The sequence below is a fragment of the Stylophora pistillata genome, chromosome 1 (genome assembly GCF_964205215.1).
Source record: "Stylophora pistillata chromosome 1, jaStyPist1.2, whole genome shotgun sequence".
In the NCBI taxonomy this organism is placed as follows: domain Eukaryota; kingdom Metazoa; phylum Cnidaria; class Anthozoa; order Scleractinia; family Pocilloporidae; genus Stylophora; species Stylophora pistillata.
The window spans coordinates 42,376,860-42,398,694 of record NC_142519.1 but is presented as its reverse complement, the minus strand read 5'-3'; the positions used below and the strand labels follow the sequence as shown (position 1 = coordinate 42,398,694).

General features: G+C 39.3%; 1 protein-coding gene and 1 pseudogene across 1 annotated transcript; both read right to left on the bottom strand.

Moving 5' to 3' along the window:
• The window catches only part of LOC148742625 (uncharacterized), a 120,140-nt pseudogene extending 110,115 nt beyond the window's left edge, over positions 1 to 10,025 (bottom strand).
• Positions 10,026 to 13,658: 3,633 nt separating this feature from the next.
• LOC148742624 (uncharacterized) lies at positions 13,659 to 21,835 on the bottom strand. The gene is made up of 8 exons (XM_088747982.1): positions 21,807 to 21,835; positions 21,678 to 21,722; positions 21,183 to 21,319; positions 20,284 to 20,613; positions 19,686 to 19,931; positions 17,240 to 17,363; positions 14,163 to 14,234; positions 13,659 to 13,734 (listed from the first exon to the last, which is right to left on the bottom strand). The coding sequence occupies exons 1-8, from the start codon at positions 21,833 to 21,835 to the stop codon at positions 13,659 to 13,661; spliced, it is 1,059 nt and encodes a 352-aa protein (XP_088604108.1).

The following is a 21,835-nucleotide window of genomic DNA, read 5'->3' as shown; positions in this document are numbered from 1 at the left end:
TATGGGATGCACTGTCAAGAGGATGGCAGTCTTTGCCATGACCATTGTATGCGTGTATGCGTTTTTCTCTAAGCGATCCCCAAAACCCCGAGTTTCAAGGAAGTTGTTCTCAGGAACCTCAAGCTAGTTGTGATAGTTTCGAAAGTTTGAAATCCGTGATTTAGGCAATCGGAAACGAAACTGAATCTCCTCGATAGCTTTTGACAGCACAGAGAAGAAAGAAGACCTGAAACACGACCATGGTGAAGCCAGAGAGGCGATTCTTTAGTGGAAGGCGCATATAATCTGGACAAAGAATCAAGAAAGAATAAAACAGAATTTGCTCGCGTCCCTCTGAAAAAATGCCTCCTTTATTGTCATGCTGGGCCATCAAATTCATCCAACTAAAATACAGTGAAAAGCAGTCTGAGTGGTTTGGAAAGAGAGGAATAAACTGGCATGTCAGTTCAGTTATTATGAGGGATGCAGAGGACAACGGCCTTTAGATCACGTCATATATTCATCTTTTTGAAAGCTGTGCGGAAGACTGGAACACGTTTTACGCAATTCTGGAAAACCTTCTCGGTAACATCAAGCCTACCGTAAAAGAAGTATTTTTGCGATCAGATGGCGCAGGCTGTTACCACAACAACAATCTAAGTGTAGTTGCCTCTAACGTTGGTTCACGCGCTGGAATCAAGGTGATGAGGTAAAATGAGAATACTTTTTTATTACAACGCGAAAACATTGTTTCAAAAACATGCAAATTCATAGCTTGATCGACTTCAGAACTTTTAAGTTAAAACGTTCTTGCTGTCTCTGTTCATTATAGTAACTTATATTTCAGAGCCGATGCAAACAATGTTGATCAAAATCTTTTGATAATACACTGCAGAAACATAATTATCCTCTCCACCCTTAAAACGTCGCATACCGCCGACCCCCTGCTTAAAGGCAGATTAAAACGTATTTTAATAAACCTCTCTAGTTCATATGCTATTGCTATACGCACAATACGTGCAGTGAATGAATGCTTACTTTCTCAAAGGAAATCCTGAGAGAGTTCAACTGCGCAGGTATTTATTAATTGCGGAGTTGCCCTTTTATTGCTTCCTCTTTACAATCTTTAAAAGTATAATTTTCAAATGAACATTTTCATGATGAGTGGAATGTGTTAATAGAAGCAGGAGCATACACTAAGCCTACCTAGTAACATCTGTATTAGTACGGCGGGTATTGATAGATCAGTTACTCTAACCGAGATACTTCCTTTTCTAATTCTCAAGCTATGATTTTTCTTAACTACAATCTGGCAAGGATGTTTGCGATCGCATCATCAGTCCAATGAAAGAGGCAATTCGTAGATAGTGCAATGAAGACCATAACATTTTGACGGCAGCTGACATGCACGTAGCATTAAAAGTGAGACAAGTGATAGGAACGTCAGCTGCTTTTTGCGAAATTGTTAGTGATAGAAAGGAACTCAGAATTAAGGGCATCAATAATTTCAGCTTTTTCCACAATTTTGCGTTTGAAAAGGATGGTCTTCGTCTCTCAAAAGCCAATGAGGTCGGTAAGGACAAATTAATACCATGGTCAGAGCTCATTCTTGAGAAGCAAGAGCCCATTGTGTCAAGGAAAGTAGACAATCATGGTTTCTTCGCCACAGCTCCACGGGCCATAAAAAAAAATCGCAATCATAGCCAAAGTTCCAGCGATGATAAAGAGGACATGCTATTTCACTGCCCATGACAAGATTGCTGCTCTTAGTTCACCTCTTCAGAAGAACTCCAAGATCATGTGCACCTCGTGGAGCACGCAAGAAAGAAGCATCAGCGAGCCTTTACGACGGCCTTAGACGTGACTGGGCAATTAAATTTTCCTCTCTAACTCTTGAATCAACGATAGCAACACCCGAGGCGATGGGCGAGGTTGAACTGACTAAAGTGTGGAAGATGGGCTGGGCCCTTCAGAGACCGGAGGGTAGTGGAACAAGATTCACCGAGAAAGTGAAAGGGTATCTTTCAAGTAGGTTTCAAACCGGTGAAAGAATGTGCGGAAAAGCCGATCCCGCGCAAGTTGCGGCAGAAATGAGAAAGGCGAGAGAGGCAGATGGTACAAGAAAATTCACCAGAAATGAATGGCTAACAAAGAGCCAGGTTCAAAGCTTCTTTTCGGGGCTTTCTGCTTTGTAACGAAGAAAAACCACAGTCCCAAAAGATTCAGAACAGGATGCAAACGACGACAATGACCACGACGACGACGACGAAAGTCTTATCGAAGAAGAAAGCAGTTACCTTCAACACGAAGCAAGGAAAAAGCATGTAGCGGGTGTTATTTCCGAAGTCGGACTTGCTCATCCAATATTATCTGATGGGCATAATATTTGTGAACATGTTACAAATGACATGTTAGAGAGATTTAAAGTCACCACTTTGAAGGAAATCTGTGCATTTCTTGAAATTTCTTTCAAAGGCAGAGATTTGAAGGCCACCTTACTCAAGAAACTAAGTGACATGGAAACCGAATGCACATGTTTCCAAGAGATTTAGGAAGGCTACTTCTAACTCTGTCCCTCATTCCATTTCATGACTTTCGACCGCTACATGAACTAGTTTTCAGGTATTTTATATGCGGAGACAAGTTACATTCGCTGTGGGGATAGTAAGTGGAAACAGGAGCTAAAGGACCTGTCACTATTTATAGCCGGGGTGGAGGATTTTGTGGGGATCACGTGGTTGTTAAGGGAAACGATAAGTTGTCGCCAACAGAAATTAAAGGAAGACTGATGAGAATAGACTGCCTATTTACTGCCATTGTGAGGTCGGTGTTATACGAATATCACAGAGCCTTAATGCGGGTTTAGGTGGAATTTATTGTGATACTACCAAAATCCTCCGATTCCCTCCTGTACCCCTCCCGGTTTATAAACAATGACTGGTCTCTAGCTTATAAAGGCTGATAGTTTCGAAAGAAACTGTTTGGGGCTGCGTCGGTGGGGGTAACGAAATATGGATATATCAACAAAGTTGAATTGGTAAATTTGCCGCCGTTACGATTACAAAAGCTGACGTTTTGAGCGTTAACCCTTCGTCGGAGCGAATAGAGGAATTGTGGGTTGTGTGTGCTTTAAAGGCAGAAAATGGAGCTACGTTTTTGGTGGGAACATGGCAACGAGAAAAACAAGAATAAATTAGTGGAATGGAAAGCGTTCGTTGATCCCTGTAGGATTTAGACTGCCAGTCTCTAACTTAGACTGATTGCATCGCGGAATGCCTCTTACATTTCAAGACAAAAGTATTCAGACAAAAAGATTTAGCCTAGTAATAATGGGAAATGTGGCGGGTGGATTACTTACGTTTCGCTCTTATTAACTGCTTGGATATCCTTATCATCAACAAATTACCTCAAAGCTGAGAAGTATGTCACGGAAAGTCTGAACTACCATTTACGAAATTATCTTTATGCAGGAGGTTGTTTTGTAAATAACACGGTAACATACGTGTATTTTAACTTGTTTGTGTGTCCTTTTAAGCAACACAGTGTGTCTGAAATGACCAGAGTGCCAAATTGTATTGTTTCATTTTGATCTTCTCCACTCTGTACGTGGCTATTGACCTGATTCAAGGAAAATTACCGAGGAGCTTCTGATCGCCTTTGTTTACTTTGTCGTGCAAGCGTTACGACTGATTATATTTATGCAACGTTTTAGGACGACTTGCTTTTTTTTCCATGCAATTGTTATGAAAAGTTAAAATACTTTAGGTAGAAGATAAACAAATAAAGTTTGAACGGTGAAAGACATATCATAGATCAATAATTTTTTCAGAATTATGCAAATAAGCTTTGACACGTGCGCGATTAAGTAAAGACATTGATTTGCGCTGTTTTCAAGAGGATGGTGGATGAAAGCTGGAGAGATACCCGCAGGTTTGAAACAATCGGTGACCTCCTTGGTGTATAAACTATCCTACGATATGACTGTTTAGCCCGATCTACACCTGCATTTTGAGAATTCTTTGTTTTAAATTGGTTAATTTTTGATATGCATATTAAGGTGGAAGGGAAGGGTCTCTTCTAATCAATCTGGTATGAATAGGATTTCAAGTGAAGTTTCCATATTTTGTCTGTGAACTGAGTGAACATAGCACTTGAAGCAAGAGAGAATTCCGCGCGCTCGACAAAAGCTGTGAAATTTACCCTTTCGATCGTTCTCTTTTAGATCGTTCTCTTTTGGTCAAGCCAATAGTCAATTCTCGCTTATGGTGAGGCAAAAAAAGAGAATTGGAAAACAACCCAACTATTTTTGAAATGTATGTCCTAAACCCTTTTCATAGGAAAAAAATGAAGGAAAATTGTTTTGGACGGGAAGTCGAGAGGACTGCTCTTAGCGGGAGTGGCACTTAATTATGCTGATAAAGGAACTAGAGTTGGGTGATCAATGGAACAGTGACTGACATTGTGCAAAAAAATGTTTTTTTACTCTTTATCAAAACAGATGATTCAGTGAGGTTTTTTTGTTGTAAAACTTTGACAGAAAGCTTTAGTACAAACATGCTCTGTCGATTTAAATCGTTCGCTCGCGGCAGTCAAGAAAAACATCCACTAAGGGTTTGAAAGAAACTTTGTTACAGCGTGCTGAATTGTTCATGCACGTACATTTGTGAAAATTCGGGTGTTCGAAGCGTCAGCAAATAAGTCGCAAACGCTCCTTTTAAAAAAAACATCATGTTAAAGAATAATGTTGATCCGTTGTGATTAATATAAATTGTAATTCGGATAAAGAGAAACTCCACGACTATAACATTCGCAAAATGCATGACAAATAAACAATTCACAAGCTCCTTATTGATATAGTTTATGCGATGCAATTTTTAACATTATCGAATGTCTTCATTTCCACTTCTGAAATTTAAACCAGTTTTACTAATTTCCAATGATCCTAAGGCGCAATAGTATCGTTTATTTAGTCTTTCTGAGATTGAAAACATCTGCACATCTAAGTATATTTGTAGAAGTAATAATTTCAAAACCATGGGGCCCGGATTTCGTTTAATAAGCTGGAATTATCAAATTTAAAAAAGTGTTTATTGATATTTTAATATAAACTGTAGGCGCTATCCTTTGACCCCCGTATGGTCCATTATTTAACATCTGAAGCTGTTTATGGAACGAACTAAATTGACCTCGTGTATTGAGAACTTGAAGAAATATTTGGAATCATCTCTATAGCGAGTATTCTGCCAACCTTTCTGTTCACATATTTCCACAGTTACCTTGTGAAACAAGAGGCTTTATGTGATCTTATATGAACGAGTTTGATACAGTTAGAAAGCAGCGGCTCCTGGGTGATGTTTGGCTCTTTAGTTAGCCTCTGGTCAATTGATTGTTTTCCCTTTTTTTCTTTTATTCTTAATCAACCTTGGTTTACAGTAAAAGAGGCTTACTTACAGCTTTAAGCTCCCCCAGCGAGGAATCCTGATGCCGGCAAGCACTCCTGGCGGTAAATCCTGTAACTGGTTATTGGACAGGTCCCTGAAATCAATACGGCACCTCAGCGAAGCGTGACTCTGCTGTCTAAAATAATGTTTTCCATGGACAATATCTTGAAAGCATACGATACTTTTTCAAGATACTATGAACATTTTCTTTTTCCCCAAATACACATTAATGAATAGTTATTAACTTAGTTTGTCTTTTCTCTACCCTAGAGATCCTAATGCGAAATAAAATACCTCAATCAAGTGGCAAAAATTTCACATTTCACATTGGTTTTCTGAGCAGTGGCGCAATTTTTAAAGAGGGCGAATACATACAGTGCTTGACGAAAATTCAACGGAATCATAACTTGAAAGAAATGGAGAACATTGAACTTTTTAGATCATCTTTTGTTAAAATCTTTTAGTAGCTTAGCTGGTCCTATATTCCAACCGTTCAATGAAACGCGAAGTGACCAGGAGTAAGTCGAAAGGGTAAGCAATTAAGGACCTAAGGGAGTCTTTCGGAGTTGATAAAGGTGGAGCAGATGAACAGGAACGTAAATATTAGCATATGCAGCAGGAATATCGTTTACATTGTGTGTTTTTTAGTGGCGGCTGTCTTCATGCAGTCCAGAGAAGTGTTTTAATGATTGCATTCGAGCGATTTTGAGCGTTTTTGTGGCAACTGACGTTGAGCTTTGACCAGCGGCGTTATGGCTGTTGTCTTCTTTCTTCGACTATTTATCAATGGTTTTCCACTGGTTGTCTTCAAGCGTTCATCAACACTTCTAAAGCGTTTGTCACCAGGCCTCTATCATCACTGTTGAAGCGTTTACATTCAACCGTACCTAAACGGTTTATTAGCCGTTGTCTTCAAGCGGTCTAACAGCGGATGCACTTCTGAAGGTTTTTTTTTCTTTACAGGATTTTCCAAAACGTTAATCAGCAATGTTGTAAAACTGTATTCAAGCATAAATCTGCGGACGGTGTTGAAGCGGAGATATCCCGGCAACCGTTCTTCTGTATCGTTTTTATGGTTGTAATTCAAGCGTTCATCAGCGCTGTGGTTTTCATACAGGATTCACCAGGCGTGTTGTAATGCAGGTCTTCAAGTGTTCATTAGCGATGATGTGGCGCGTTTTAGTTGTCGCCTTCTAAGGGTGTTACAGGAGTGCACCTGTGAGCTGTTTTGTAGAGGATGTCTTTAAATGCTTATCCCTGGAAGTTCTTTTTACTCATTATTAGGGTAGTTTTGGATGGTTGTATTGCAATTGCTATGATACCGCTGATGAACGATTTAAGAGTTTGTCTACGAGAGTGCCGGGCAGGCGTGACACATGCCATCTAACAGATTTCTTTTAAACTTTCACAGATTTAGTTCGAACTCTCGGCTTATCCTGAGTCATAAGAGTTCCCACATCAAATCCCAAAATTTAGCTCGAAAAATGCACTTTGACGAATTCTCTCTCGCACTAACAAAATGCGATGGATTCTAATCGCATTTTGTCTAATGGTTTTTTTGAACCTTTAGAAAACGATCCCTTAAAGTTGGATTAATTTGATAAATCAGGATATTATTTCTGCAAATTTGGAGCAGTTAAATGTACTGAGTAACCAACTATTCGAAAAAAGAAATAAAAAATGGGGTTTTTGCAATTGTAAGTATCTCCAATGGGCAACATTGTATGTTGTGCAAAACCATATTTCTGAAGTTGTCCCAGTAAAAAAAAATTGCCCTTGCCCACATTGTACGCTTTTGTTAAGCTCTCAGGCTCAAAGGAAAAGTTGTTCAAGGCCTGGATGCCAACTACACAGTATTTCTTTATATTTTAGGAAGAGTCTTGAGTTTCTAGCACTCTTTCGCCCCTCCCCACCCCCTCCCTCCGTACTTCTCAGTTGAATCTTTGTGGCATCGTTTCAGTCGTTCCCCCATTTATGAATCGCTTCATTAGACTTATAAGTGTGGCGAAAATCTTTGCTGGCTTGGAGATCCCCGAGGTCGCACAGGTCTATATTTTCCGAGACGAGAAGCTACGTTCATCTCTTTGATAAATGTACGCAAACTTGCTTTGCCGTGACATCCATCCTGCACGCTTGTTACTTTAAAATCCAGTTATCCTAGACTTACCGAAGGTTTCTTAAAATTTAATTTTTTGTTATGATAGCCCGAACTCTTTTCAACCTGGACGCTTTGGGGCAAAGATAGAAAATCAGAGGAATTCGACTACAAGGATAAAGCTTTAAGGTGATGTAGAATTTGATCTGTAAATATATATGGCAGACCCCTTTATAGGCCATCGAAGTTGATCTTTATATCACCTCTGCGAAAAAAAGGACCATCTGCTATCACAAAAAATTTGAAAGTGGTATTTCATCGTGTTGGGGGCGTACGAAGTTGCTGAAGTTGCATAATTTCTCATTATTTAATAGGGGGGGCAACAGCCATTTAGGCGAATTTTGAACTTCTCGATTTATCGAAGAAAGCAAAGCGCGATAGAACCTTTTGATAATTTTTGAAAAAGGTTCTACGAAATTTTGTAACTGTCGACGGTTTCTCAATATTCATGGTCAATGGCTTTTAAGGCTGGTCGGCTGAGAGCTTGGAAAACGTACAATGTGGCGCACATTAGCTCACAGTGTACGTTTACCGGGCAAGGGAAAGCGTTTCTTTTAACTGGGAGTTCCAAAATACGGTTCTCAATTACTTCCAACGGATAAATACTGTACTTATTAACCGAGTTGTAAGGCCGCACGGGAGAATTTTGGCTTGAGGTCACCCGCGACATCCTCGCGCCATGACCGAGTGCCAAATATTTCCCGTCCGTCCCACCCAAACTCAGTCAAAAAGAATTTTATCATATGACTGCCATGTGTAAAAGTTCCGAAAATTTTGTTTCGACCAGAATTGGACGCGATAGACGGGTGCACTCAGGACGACTACAAAAGCTAAATTTAGCATTTTACCACAGGGATTTGATGGGGGGGAAACTCTGACACGCCAGGGATAAGCCAGTAGCCTGACCTACTCGGGAGTTTTGAATAACTTAGTGACCCTCCTAAACTGTGAAAGTTTGAGAGAAATCGGTGAGATGGCATGTGTCTGAGGAACGCTTTAAGACATCTTCTTCAATACAGCTGATAAACCTTAAACGCAACCGTTGTAACAGCGCTGATGAACGTTTGTTTGCACTGAGCAACAACACCGCTAATAAATAATGGTAATTGAACTGAGTGGAGTGCAATTGCGGCTGGAATCATATGCGTGATTTCAAAATCGAATGAGCGCGTAGCGCGAGTTCGATTTGAAATCGCAAGTATGATTTCAAACCAAACTTGCACGACACGAGGTTCAAATACCACTTTATTACATCCATTTTGGAATCACCTAATTGCAAATACAGGACTTGGTAAATTCAAATATTTTATTGATGCAGTACTGAGCCGGTTTTCAAATAAAAAGTGGAGCTGGAAATGCTTTTACATCTTATTTTGTATGCAAAACAGAAATGTGTCAAAAAACTCAGTCAAGTGTAAAGTGATGCGATTTAGAGCAAAAAATGATGCGATTTGGGAATAAATCGCACCAATTAGAGCCAATCAGATTACAGGGACCACCAGAGATTTCAAAATGGATGTTACAGTAATAAAAGCTGGAACATATCCACTACAAGATCACTGATGAACAATTGGATACAACCTCTATAATACCGCTGGAACTAATGGCACAATGCGAAGTCTCTGACACTAACGGCAGAGCTCATCGTGTAGAGCTTTTGTCTTAATTCTGATCAGGACAGTGAGCCGACAGGGAAGATTATTCCTGAATTACAATATGAATACTGAGTTTAGTGTCGAGCCATTTTGCTAAAACGTAACTGTATGTTTGCGTTGCTGATAATATAGGGCGCATTGCCAACCGATCCTTGTGTGTCTTTGATAAGCCTTATATACAAATGCGCTAATCTGGAGCCTGTAGGGCGGACCGTATCTGCAATAGGTTTGGGTAGAATTCTACGAACGATAGACTATAATTCTTTCTCTTTCTGTAGAAGAGGGTGATAATATGTTGGTGGTCTGCCTCTACCCGAGGGCCTTTCGAGAGGAACCGCCCGAAATTTGCTGGAATCATTGATCGATGCTTCAGATAACAGTCGTAGATATTCGGACTTGTCTATTACGACCACTCCTGAACCTTTATCTGGTTTCGTGATGACGATGTCGTCGCGTTATTTTAATTGATCGATGGCAAGCAGAAGTGTCTTTCGGTGCTTTGCGCTGGATGTAGTTCAGTGCTACGGATCGTAGGGTTGCAGCCGCCAACTCTTTCAAATCATCGTTTCCGAGATGAGGTTCCAGGCTCCAGTAGGCCTTCTCAAAGCTGGCTTTCCCTTCAATCGATGACACACGTTGGGGAAAGGCAAATTTCAAGCCCCCACACAAGACCAGTTTCTGGAAGAAAGGGAAATTGTAGGACGATATGTTCTGTATATGCTCATCAACATCCGTTTCTTTGTACAGTAGCCTTGCGATCTTCTTTGTGTGAGTGCTCATGACCTCCTGATCGTGTTTGTTTCTAAGGTTGACCATTGTGCTTAAAGTGGAGGCATAACGGAACAAACTGCCGCTTCGGCGAATCTCGTCGTAGACGGAGTTGATCTCGGGCTTGAGAGATGCACTTTGTTTGATCTTTTTTTTAAGCTCTTCTGAGATAACATTCCTTCCGAAGGCTTCCGATGACTGCTTCCATTTAGAGCTCCTTCCTTTGTCAATATTGGCGAATGTTGAAGTGAGATCAAAGTTCTGACAGAGTCGAAGAAATTCAATCGAACCATCGCAGTTGATCTGTTTCTTACTAGACTGTTCAAGTCTTCTAAACGAGTGTAGTTGATTATCGCGTTTTAAAGTCCGTATCAAAAGAGATTTCTTAAGACATAAAACTGTAAAAGCGAACGATAAAATCTGACGTTTCGGAGTAGCCATGACTCATATCAAGGAAAATATGAAAGATCATGCAAATTGCAAGTTATGAAGCATTTTTGGCGCGAATAATTAACATAACAGGGTGCGAAGATCATAAAAATATTATAAAAATACTTTCGCACGAATGGAGTCTGATTGCACATTAAGATTTGGCTTTAACCCTCTTATAAAAAGCATTTCGTACACTAAGTAGTCAAATTTGTTTCTGCATTTCTTAAGCACTTCGAAACGCTTTTGGAGGTCCTTGGGCATTGTCTTGTGCTTGTTCTTACAGTGTTTGGCAATGGCAGAGGATTGTTGTTTATGTCCTTTTACACGATTATGTAAATGACCGCGTGTAACCTACATAACCCGCATCACACAGGTTACATTGAAAACCGTAAACAACACACTGCTGATTTACAATTGGTGGCTTTGATGTGGTAAATAACTTTTTTTTCAGACAAGAAATAAAGAACACAGCGTTATCCTTGCATCTTCGGAAGCATTGATGCCAGCAAACGCATTTGGTGGTAGATTCTGTAAATTGTTGTTGGACAGGTCTCTATTCTTAACAAGTCAACAGAACAAAGCGTATTCTTAGAGATGTTGAGGAAACTGATACTTTCTTAGAAGAGTATATATTCCTATATCTTGAAAATGCTCGTAACCGCCTTAAATTCAGCCTACGCTTTTCATGTCCCTAAAATTCAAATCATTGAGTAACTGATTATCGGTAGCTGAGTGTACTTTTATTAAACTAACGATTCCATTAGCTGAAAGGGCAAACACTGTGGAATCCTAAGATGGACTTTTATGAGAATGGTGGGTGAATGACAGTCATTCTCAACCTGAAGCACACGCTCAGCACTTCAGTTTCTTGATGTTAGATTGCAGTGAGTGTTTCAACCTCCTGCCGAGGTGAAAATATTTGAAAGAGTGCTCATCCATAGCACTTCGTAAAAGAAAGCCGCTAATTTTCCGAAAAGCACATGGATGCACTCGGAAGACGACATCGGAAAGTAACAACACGTAAGTTACATCAATTGAGAATGATTTTGACGAAATAGCTGTGTTCTCTCCGTGCATTTTCTAGCCAGTCTACAGTTTTCATTCAGCTTTATTTTGTTCACTGATCCTCCCGTGAATAAACCAGACCTCAAAGAAGCCACAGGAGCCGGCTTAGAAAATACTTGTGACTGACAAAATTATTTTTGAATTAATAACGGCATAAAACAAGAGAAAAGACTGTTTTGAAAATACAGTATATTTTTCTGAATCCTTTTATCGTACATGAGCAAACTTTCATAGTATTCAGGAGCTAAAATTTGTCTCATCCACTCCAGATTGCAAGGGTGATAGACAACTCAGAGATAAAACATCGTAGAATCGGCTATTCAGTAAAATATGAACACTTATGATAAGAAGACCTCACCAAATATTCATTTGGGGAGAAATAGTGGAAATTTTTCATGTAACAGAAAAACTTAAATAACTAAAACTCCTATCGTTATACAACTAATTTACAAGGCTTTCACAAAAATGCAGCGATGTATTCTTAGGTACCGAGATCCTCTTCTTCCCATGGTTCCTTCAAAGTCTAAAATGTTGTCATTTGAGGCCTGGATGCTCAGCGATGACAACTCTCCGTAAGGTCATCATTTTTTTTTTTTTTCTCCATACGTGTCTCGTAACAGTTCTTATACTGCGCCTAAAGCCTGGTAAATTTTGCCGAGTTTGGGGAAAAATAAAGTTAAATTGTAAGAAATGGGTATTAAATAGGTGCAAAAAGCTTAAGGGTGTTTAAAACAAAAACACAAAAACAACAAGTCCACACATCAAATTCCTGGGGTAAAAACTTATGTTTAGCTCGAAAAATGCACTTCCAACAAATCTCTCTCACTCACACTGACAGAATGCGATGGATTTTAATCGTGTCTTGTCTGATATTTTTTTTGAAACTTTAGAGAACGATCTCTTAAAGTTGGAATAATTTGAATAACTATTTCTACTGATTTAGAGCAGTAAGCATCAACTTGGACTAAAGCAACTATTCTATAAAAAGCTTTATCAAAAATGTTAATTCTTTGGGAAAAATAAAATGAACTAGGAAATTTTGCAACTGTCGGCCGTTTCTCGATATCTATGGTCAGTGGCTCTTAAATCTGGTGGGCAGGGGGTTCTGGTATCAATAGCACTGTGAGAATTTTCTGACACTAAATGGGATGCTAAGCTCCTCTTGTGGAGCGCTATGTATTATTCTGATCTATGATCGACGGTTTTCCGTTTAGTTGAGTCTTTTTAAACCCGCAGTAAGCCGGCACAGAATAGTGTTCCTTGATCACGATATGAAACACTGAGGTCTTGGAAATCTGTACCTCTCCAAATTTCCAGCAGTTGAGCCAATTATCAGTTCATTTTCGTTATTCAGATATGTAATAAGAATAAAAGAGAAACATTCCATAATCGTTCTAAATTTGCAACATGGCATATTCTTTTACATTTAATCCCTTAAGGAGTCTAAAACGCACTAGTTTGTTAGCTTGAGATTTTACGTTGCCATGGTAATCCGATTAAAAACCAATTTTTCCCCAAGCTACGAGGGTTTAATAGAAATACAGCACTGTGTTCCAAAGTACCAAAATCCCCTACTTCCCATGATCCGTTCCAGATTCTAAAATGTTTTCTTTTGACGCCTAGATGTTCAGTGATGACAAATTTGCACAAAATGTTGTTCACCGAGATTTTGTAGATAAATGAAACTTGTAATCGTTTGTCTCACGATGTTTCATGAACGGCTTCAAAAAGACTTAGCCTGCAGCACTCTGATCGTCTCATATTTTTGTGTAAATTGTTTAAGTATTTGAAACGATCGCTTGAAAATTACATCGGCTTTTTCTCCTCATTAAAACAACTTCTTGTTAAAGCAGAATGTTGAGTCCTTCTGTAGTAACTGATATCATTTCTACGATTCAGATGAAAGGAATCACGGGTATGACATCAGCATAATGCGTGACATAGTATATAATTCACAACATCTTGATACGGTTTAAGTTATACACCGTTAGTTTCATAACACTTTCGAAATTTGACGCTCTAAAATCTAGCTTGCTTTAGTAATATTCAATGATCCCGAGGCCAGAAACTCAGTCTGATGTGAAAGTTCAAATCAGGCCTCTATACATCGCATGTGGTCAAAAAATCAACACTAAACGTTCGTACGCTAAAGAAACGTCGTCCTTATAGATCTTCCAGCTGTTTGTTGTTATTAAAGGTTCCTGCTGACAAGTTCTGCAACTTGTTTTTGGACAGGTCCCTTGAAACAAATTAACAAATCAATCACCTAAATCAGTTACTCAACTGTGGACCTAAGTTGCACAGCTGACAAAAAATTAAGGAGTTATCCGTATGGTGCTTGTTGATTTGACTCGAAGTTTCACGCAAAATTGACCTTACTGTGAGTTTCTCCCTAAGGTAACGTGTGCACTTGAAATGATTAACTTTCTAAGTAGAGATTATTCTTCGAAAATACGAGGGCTTTGACCAATGCTTTTTCTGTTTGCTAGAACCAGCAGAAAGAAAATGAAATCTGCAATGGTCATGATGCAAAGGGAAAAACCCGAAATATTTTTTGGCTCTCTTAGAAAATTTTGAGCACAAGTAATATTACGTTTCCCTACACAATCAGGATCAGAAACAAGTGTTTATCTACTTATAAATATGCTAAAGAAACGTCGTCCTTACAGATGTTCCAGCTGTGTGTTGTTACTAAAGGCTCCTGCTGGCAAGTTCTGCAACTTGTTATTGGACAGGTCCCTTGAAAAATATTAACAAATCAATTACCTAATTTACTTGACTGTGAACCTGAATTACACAGTTTAAAAAAAAAATTATGACTTGTCTGGAGTGGTGCATGTTTACTTGACTCGGAGCTTGATGTACAAATGAACTTGCTATGGGCTTTGACCAATGCTTTGTCTGTTTATTAGAACCAGTAAAAAAAAACCCATTAAATCTTTAATGATTATGATGCAAAGGGAAACTCCCGAAATACTTTCTGAGTCTCTTAGAAAATTTTAAACGCATTTGATTTTTTTCTACACAATCATGATCAGAAGAAAGTGTTTATCTTCTTATGGACTGATTTCAATGCAGCCCTCAGAGGTAATTCTGTCTCACTTTGTGCATCAGCTTTAAGTGAATTCTTTCCCGCGAATATAGAGATCACCTCCAAAGCTCATTGGCTGGAACTGGGTCAAACATAAAGGAGCGTTTCACTTGATCTTCAGGGTCAATGTACTGACATGTAGGGACAGGACCTGCGGAGGGTGCAGTGGGGGCATCCACACCCACCAATTCGCTTAATAATGAGTGAAGGTTACAAAGAGAGTTAAAAATAAAACAAAATAAACAGAATCGAACCAAAGCAAATAATTGAGCCACAATTACAATTCTAATTCTTAATTAAATTTATTCAATTGGTCTATCTCTTTAGCATTGACACATAATTTAATCATAAATACCATCTGAAAACTCTATTGATATTGATTTTAACTTTATTACGGCCTTGAATACACTATTTCTTCTAAAAGCTTTAGTCAGTGAAAATCTAATATAACCACAAGGGGCTCAGAAGATTCTGGCAGCGGTCATTCTCGCAAATGCAGGTTCACGGAAGGTGTTGCAGCCTACTAACAGGTGACACGTTAGGATTCTCTTACAGTTTGACAGCAGTCATTCTCTGCAGTCCTTAGCGCTTCTGTAGCGGTCGATTTCAGGCGTTCCCTAATGTTTTACTAGCGAATAACGCTATTTGTTCCTACCTGTCTTGTCGCCGGATTCAACCCCTTTTTAGTGGTTTAATTTCGATTTTGTTGTCTTCATGTATTCCTGAGAAGGTTTGCAATGGTTGTCATTCTTCAGCGGTGATGCAGCAGTTACTGAGGGACACTTCTGCGGTTGTTTTCGGGCTTTCTTAGGCATTTTTTGTGGCGGTTGTCCTGATTGTGATCGTAAAAGCTGTGAACTGTTAACCAGCGTGTTTTTGAACGGTTACCCTCATGAGCGTTCACCAGCGCTTTTGTCGCGGTTGTCCTCAAACCTTCTGTGTTAATGCACTTGTATTCAACCGCTCCTGAGCGGTTTTTTCACCGTTGCCCTCAAGTGTTCCTCATGCTACAATCTTCCAGCGTACGCAGGTTTTTTAGAGGATTTTCGTCAGCGGTGTTCTAGCGGTCATCTTCAAGTGTGGTTTTCCAGCAGTTCTTTTCACGCATTCCTTGGTGCTGTTGGCTAATCATCCAACGCTTCTCAGCAGTTTTTTAAAAAAATTTATAAGAGATTTATTAGCCGTTGTCTCCAAGAAGTTATCAGAGGCGCTGTACCGGTTATATCCAAGCATTCTTGGTGGTTTTGTAAGAGTTGTGTTCAACCTGTCATCAACAGCTCAGTAGCAGATATCTTCAAGTTGTGATCAGTGGTGTTGCTGTTGTGGCAGTTGTCTTTAATAGTTCGTCTGTAGTGGACTGTGCCATATCCATTTCTTGATAACCCGGGTTAAGCTATCATTAGCGGTGTTCTGACGAATGCCCTCAAGCATTAGCAGGGTTGCTGTAGCGGTTGTGTTGAAGCGTTCATCAGCGGTCTTGCAGTGAGACCAATGCCTTCAATCCTTCATCAGTGATACTTTGCCGGTTTATCTAATGGTCCATCAGCAGTGAGGTAGTGGTAGAATCGCGTCTCAGGGCTACATGTAGGTTGTATGGATTTGATAAACATTGGCGGTAATATGTAAAAGAAGGGCTGTTTGACCACATTGGCAGCCCACGAACAATCCAGGCTCTTAACTTGTATTCAAATGAGGCAGCTGTCAAAGCCTTGATAATTCTCCAGTCCATTTTTTCCTATCACAGGCACAGTGGTGGCCGTCATTTTGAGATTCACCATCCGGCTCTTACCAATATACTGATGAGCGCCCCATGCAGGTAACTTTGTATTAGACTGATATCGATCTATGATGGACGATTTCCCTTTTAATTCGGGTATTTTTATACTGCAGTGATCTGACGCGGATTAACGCTCCTTTACTACGATATGAAATGATAAGTTTGAAAAATTTACTGAAGTCGAAATTTCCAGCTAACCCCAATATTGTTTTCTTTTACTTATCTAGGCGTGTAAATTTCATGTCCAATTTGCTTTATTTAAAAAAGTTATTTTTTTTTCTACCTTAAAGTCTAAAGGCGTCTGAAGAGGGCCATTTAAACATAGTCCAGATGAACGAAAATTTTCCGTCTTTTTGGCTGATGATATCCTGCTTTGTCGAAGGTCATTTCGCCTGTCAGTGTTTATGTACTACGTTGAGTCTATTTTAACCAGAAGATTAAGTGTTTCTGATACTGATAGTCCGACATAGATATCTTATGAAAGTTTATTTAGTAAACTTAGAAATTTCATATCGCTTTAAGATTATCTCTGCCTGTAGCTCTTTAATTTTATATCCGGAAGACCTGTTCACTTTCGGCTGCTTAGTTTTGGACCACTGCAGTCAATAACAAAATACCAAAATCATACGCGTCCGGTCTCAGCTATTAATTTTTCTCCTCAGCTCCTGACAAAATCACACCCTTGGCGCTTGTAGCATAGAACTTTTGTCACCAAATTCAAGATATTTTTGCTGGGCTGCAGTTGTTGATGTTTGTTGTTGTTTTCACCAATTTAATAGCTGTAATCTCCTCATACTTTCGGTAGTCATTGTGCCACCTTTGAATTCAAACAGAAACCAAATTTAAGGCTTTATATGATGCATACAAAGTACTTACAGGTTTGCAGTAGCTCGCGAAATTTTCTTTGGAATTGACTTTAGCTGTTTTCCTTCACAATTGGCCGATACTAAGCCCCTCATGTTACCTTCAAGGACTTTGCATTGACATGGTTGAGGGCACTCTGACAAACAAAAACAGACTTCTATTACAATTGTTATTTGAAGCATCTCAGTTTTTAATTGTTCACTTTTACTCAAAGATTTTATCAATCGAAAGCTGTTTTGCACGCCGTTGACAAATGCTTAATTTTAGATACTTGTGGCTAAGACAGCACACGCGCGTCTGTTTTCCTTAGTCATCAAATATGATCCTTTAAGCACATTAGCGCCGGGCCAATGAGACGAGAGCGAGCCTTTTAGCCACGTGATCGGGGAAATCAATCGGAAATCAAAAAGGAGAGAATTCTGTTATTGAAGCAGTGTGATCGTGTCTCTACAAATAGAAAATAGCCTATCTTCAACGGAATTGCGCCTTAGAGAATTGTAAGTATATCTAAAATATATAGAAGAAGTTTTTAATCGAGTATCTTTTCCTAAAGAATTGTGATTTTTGAAAGAATAGTGCTTAGTGGACTCACGTGTATTCGTTTGCTTTTAGTTGACTAGCTAGCTTGTGTGGAGTTACGCATTAAAACTAGTTCAAAACAACTGGTAGATCCCGTGGACGCTATTTTTCTCGGTTTATCTTCTACTACAGTAGCACGCTAACCCGCTGTGCGAAAAAAAGCTGTTGAATCAAATCGATGATGGTACGTTGCAAAATAAACCTCTGTTTAGCGGTATTCCTCAACATCATCTGAAACTAAAATGTCACCCATTGAAATGAAAGACACAATTTTACAAATTATGTTCCGCCTTAAGTGTAAAAAAAGCTCTTTTTAAAATGACAGGCATAATTATTATTCCCCATTTATAAAAATGATCTAGAATACAAAATTGTTGAGATTAGTTAGGAATTGGGGGTATTCTTCATTATTTTCCGATTGATCTGCCCAAAGATAAGAATAACTTACAGTAAGTAAACTTTGCTGTAAAAGTTTAATTTAACGAATATTACAATTCTCAATTTCCTCCTGTAATATGTACGTCGATCGCACGACATTAAGTTGGCCATCCTGACCGTAAAATGGCCCTTGCTTTCTATAAAAATTTACTTAGTTCCGTGATCTTTGTCTCTAGCCTATTTGGAGCAATGAAAATGTGGTCTGGTTAAAAATCACTCTCGAAGTGAAAACTTTGAAATCGTATGGTTGCATCTTTTTCTGATCGCTTCTTTTGAGCTGAGAGGAAAACCGCATCCACGTCGCCTTGAGACTTTTGCCCAGTCGTTTGTTATGTTTGTTCATTCTGAAGAATTCTGCGAATACCTGGTTTTAGATATTGAAAATTTTGATTAGTACAGTTTTCGATGGCATCACAGCCAAAATCGTTAAATGCGGATCCAGTTGGTTTCTGCCAATGGCTGACAGTATTATTTAACACGCTTTGCCACGTGAGATAGAGGATATAGTCTCGCCATTTTAATTTTTTGTTGGATTAGTTTCTCGGCGTAGGTCAATCGATAAAAATAAATAATTAATGTGCCTTAATTTCAAACCCGGTCAAATTCTTTCCAGTGAGAAGAAAGGTCAAGGCATGATACGCCTCGTTGACAGATCACTCGTAATGAAGCCGGAATAAAAAGTTCTTTCTTATTGGTCGTAAAAAAAACAGCCTAGCATTCCGCCTCAGACTGGTTACATGACTGCATAACTGAATTTCAATACAATTTCAAAGAAGAAGCCACTCCAACTGTCGAACGGATGCCCTGATAGACGCAAACGGCTGCTACAGCTTCGTCTTCTCGGGACGTCTTTCAAAAATGTTTGAAACGGTGAAGAGGAACACTGCACCAGGATACATTCCATAATAAATTTGCTTAAATGAAGGCGAGCGGTGTAATGGAATTCCGACAAGATGGTAACCGAGACAAGCCAAGCAATGTCGCTTATATAGAAAAGCAGAACAGTAGCTACCAAATAGACGCAGTTCCTATGCCCTAGCTATAGCTAGTTGTCTTTTCGTTATGGTCCGTAAGTAAACGCCGCTCTCTTATTAGATGCAGCACTTTTTAATATCTTTGCTCTGACATGTGGCGCTTATACCTAGGAAGCGCTCGATCGAGTCAATTTGGTGGTTGGATCCCTAAGAAAGCTGTAACTGGCCTCGCAATAATTCAAAGCAAAAGCGTGAAAACCAGCAATTGGAAATAAGCAACTCAGTTATTCTTTGTGTTACTTAATAAATATGACCTTTTAGGTTACCTTTATTTAAAATTGTAACTTGAAAAGTTTCATTCTAAAACCCAAAATCCAAACTTTGCCGTAAGACGAATAGTAAGGTTACCAAAAGCATACACAACAGTTGAGCTCCTCTTGAAATAAAGATGCGAACTTGAAACTTACTTTCGACAACAAGACTGATGATTTTCCTCTTCAAGTAGTCGTCCACCCCGCAGCTGTACTTTGTATTTCTTTCTTCTTCAGTAACGTTGATTTGGAGTCGCACACTAGTGCTGTTTTGCACAACAACGCCATTCCTCCTCCAGACAATACGAGGGGCCGGTCCACCAAGAGCCGGGCACCACAAAGGTGAAACATGGTTGAGCAGAACAAACTGAGTCTTCATGACCCTTCCTAGGTAAGTAGCAACTAAGCACAAACATTCAGAAATGATATGTAAGGAACTGATTAAAAGGGAAAAAAATAAACCTAAAAACATTTAAGTTTTTAGGTCACTACTTATCGCCGGGGGGAGGGGTGGGGGATTTGGGGTTGTGTGACGATGAAGTTTACCTGACCCCGCTTATGACTTTTTAATATTCCTCTGATCCTCCCCTCCGAATTGGCAGTTAATCAGCAGTCAATTTTTTTTTTTTTTATGGTAGCCCACTTATACTCTGTTAGTGACGACTGATGCCTTCTCCATTCCCCCTTGAAAACGAAGTGATCCCAGAATCTTCCACCCCCTCCCCCCCGCGATACATAATGACTGGTCCCTTACCTGTTGCTTTTAGTGCTTTTCCCTCAAAGTAGGCGCTCGATAGCAAGTATCTACAGTGAGGTGAAAATCTCAACCACATGTTCCGTCCACTGGAGCGTAGGGTAACATAAATTTCTCTCCCACAAAATACACCCAAAAGATTTCCGAACCGATCAGACCCATCACGGATCTCAAGATATTCCTCATCAGCACAAGGTGCTCCAGGTAAGTCATAAGGTATCCATAGATTAAAACTTATTTCCACATAGTGCCCTTTTGGCACTCTAAGAAGCTGTGTTGTATCAAAGTCTTGGATATCCTCTCTAGAGTATACTTCCGTGATTGTTGCACCTATAAAAAACGGACATAACTTCACAGAGGAATGAGCTCGAATACACACACTTTGCACAATTAGTTAATTAGTGACTCTCTTTCTAGTTTTTTTAACTTACTGGCTTACGGCCATTTTTTCCTACCAAACGCTATAATGTACGATAGGTATATATTACGCGATGGTGCAATTTCGCACAATTGGCCTTGTATTGCGTCAGATAGAGAACGCGTATCTGGTGGAATATCAGATGATTTGTCAACACTATAAACCCTACCTATTTGTTTTGATAGGTCCGAAAAATGATGACAGAAGTCATCGTCGATTTCTTGCAAAGTAATTGAGACAACGTTTCAACAATCGCACGGACAATGTTACTCGGACTTTTGGCACCGACACTGAGGTGAATAATTTTTTTAATACAAGCTGATTGGCTTCTCAAAGTCCACTTACTCTTTGCTTTTCATCTCCGAGAAAGTCGCGCGGAATTTGTGCCCGAAAATGTTGTAATCGTTGCAGGAATAAATTAGTTCAAATCACCTTTTTTTCGCTATATATCTCACTGCTATAAACTAGAAAATATAATTACTCATCGAGGTGGATGTGGCTAGTGGTAGATACATATCCAGCGGTAACCATCGACACTGAGGAGCATGTAGATTCCTCATACTTCTTAAAATATCATTACTTTGCTCTTGTTCAGAAACTGATAGAAGTGCATTAAGACTGTAAAAAGACGAGAAATTATCAACGCATTCAACATAAGATTTGTATTTAGACACTGAATTTCACTAAACACATCCCTCAGCTGCTCTTCGTATTTGTGATATTTTAAATTTTCCGTAGTTGTGTCCATATTTTCGCGTGAAAATCCCTCGGAATACTTACCTCAAACACCGCTTATTATGGTATGCCGATAGATTTGATCCAAGCCTACCGTCTTCGGCAAATCACAATTACATTTCTGGGTAAAGATTTTTGAGTCATACCCAAAACTGCCCCTCACGCGAACTGAAATAATATTTACTTATGTGCCCGATACCCGCTCGGGAAAACTATATATTAACAAGCACAACGGACTTACCCAAAACAAAAACTAAGGTCCACATGCTCTTGATAGACATGTTTCCTGGCAAAATAAAACAAATGAGTATTAAAATTTTAAAGCTATCTTATATGAATGTCTCTCCTCGGCACCTCAGCATATCAATACCTTGTATCATAGCGCTTCAGTTTCATCAT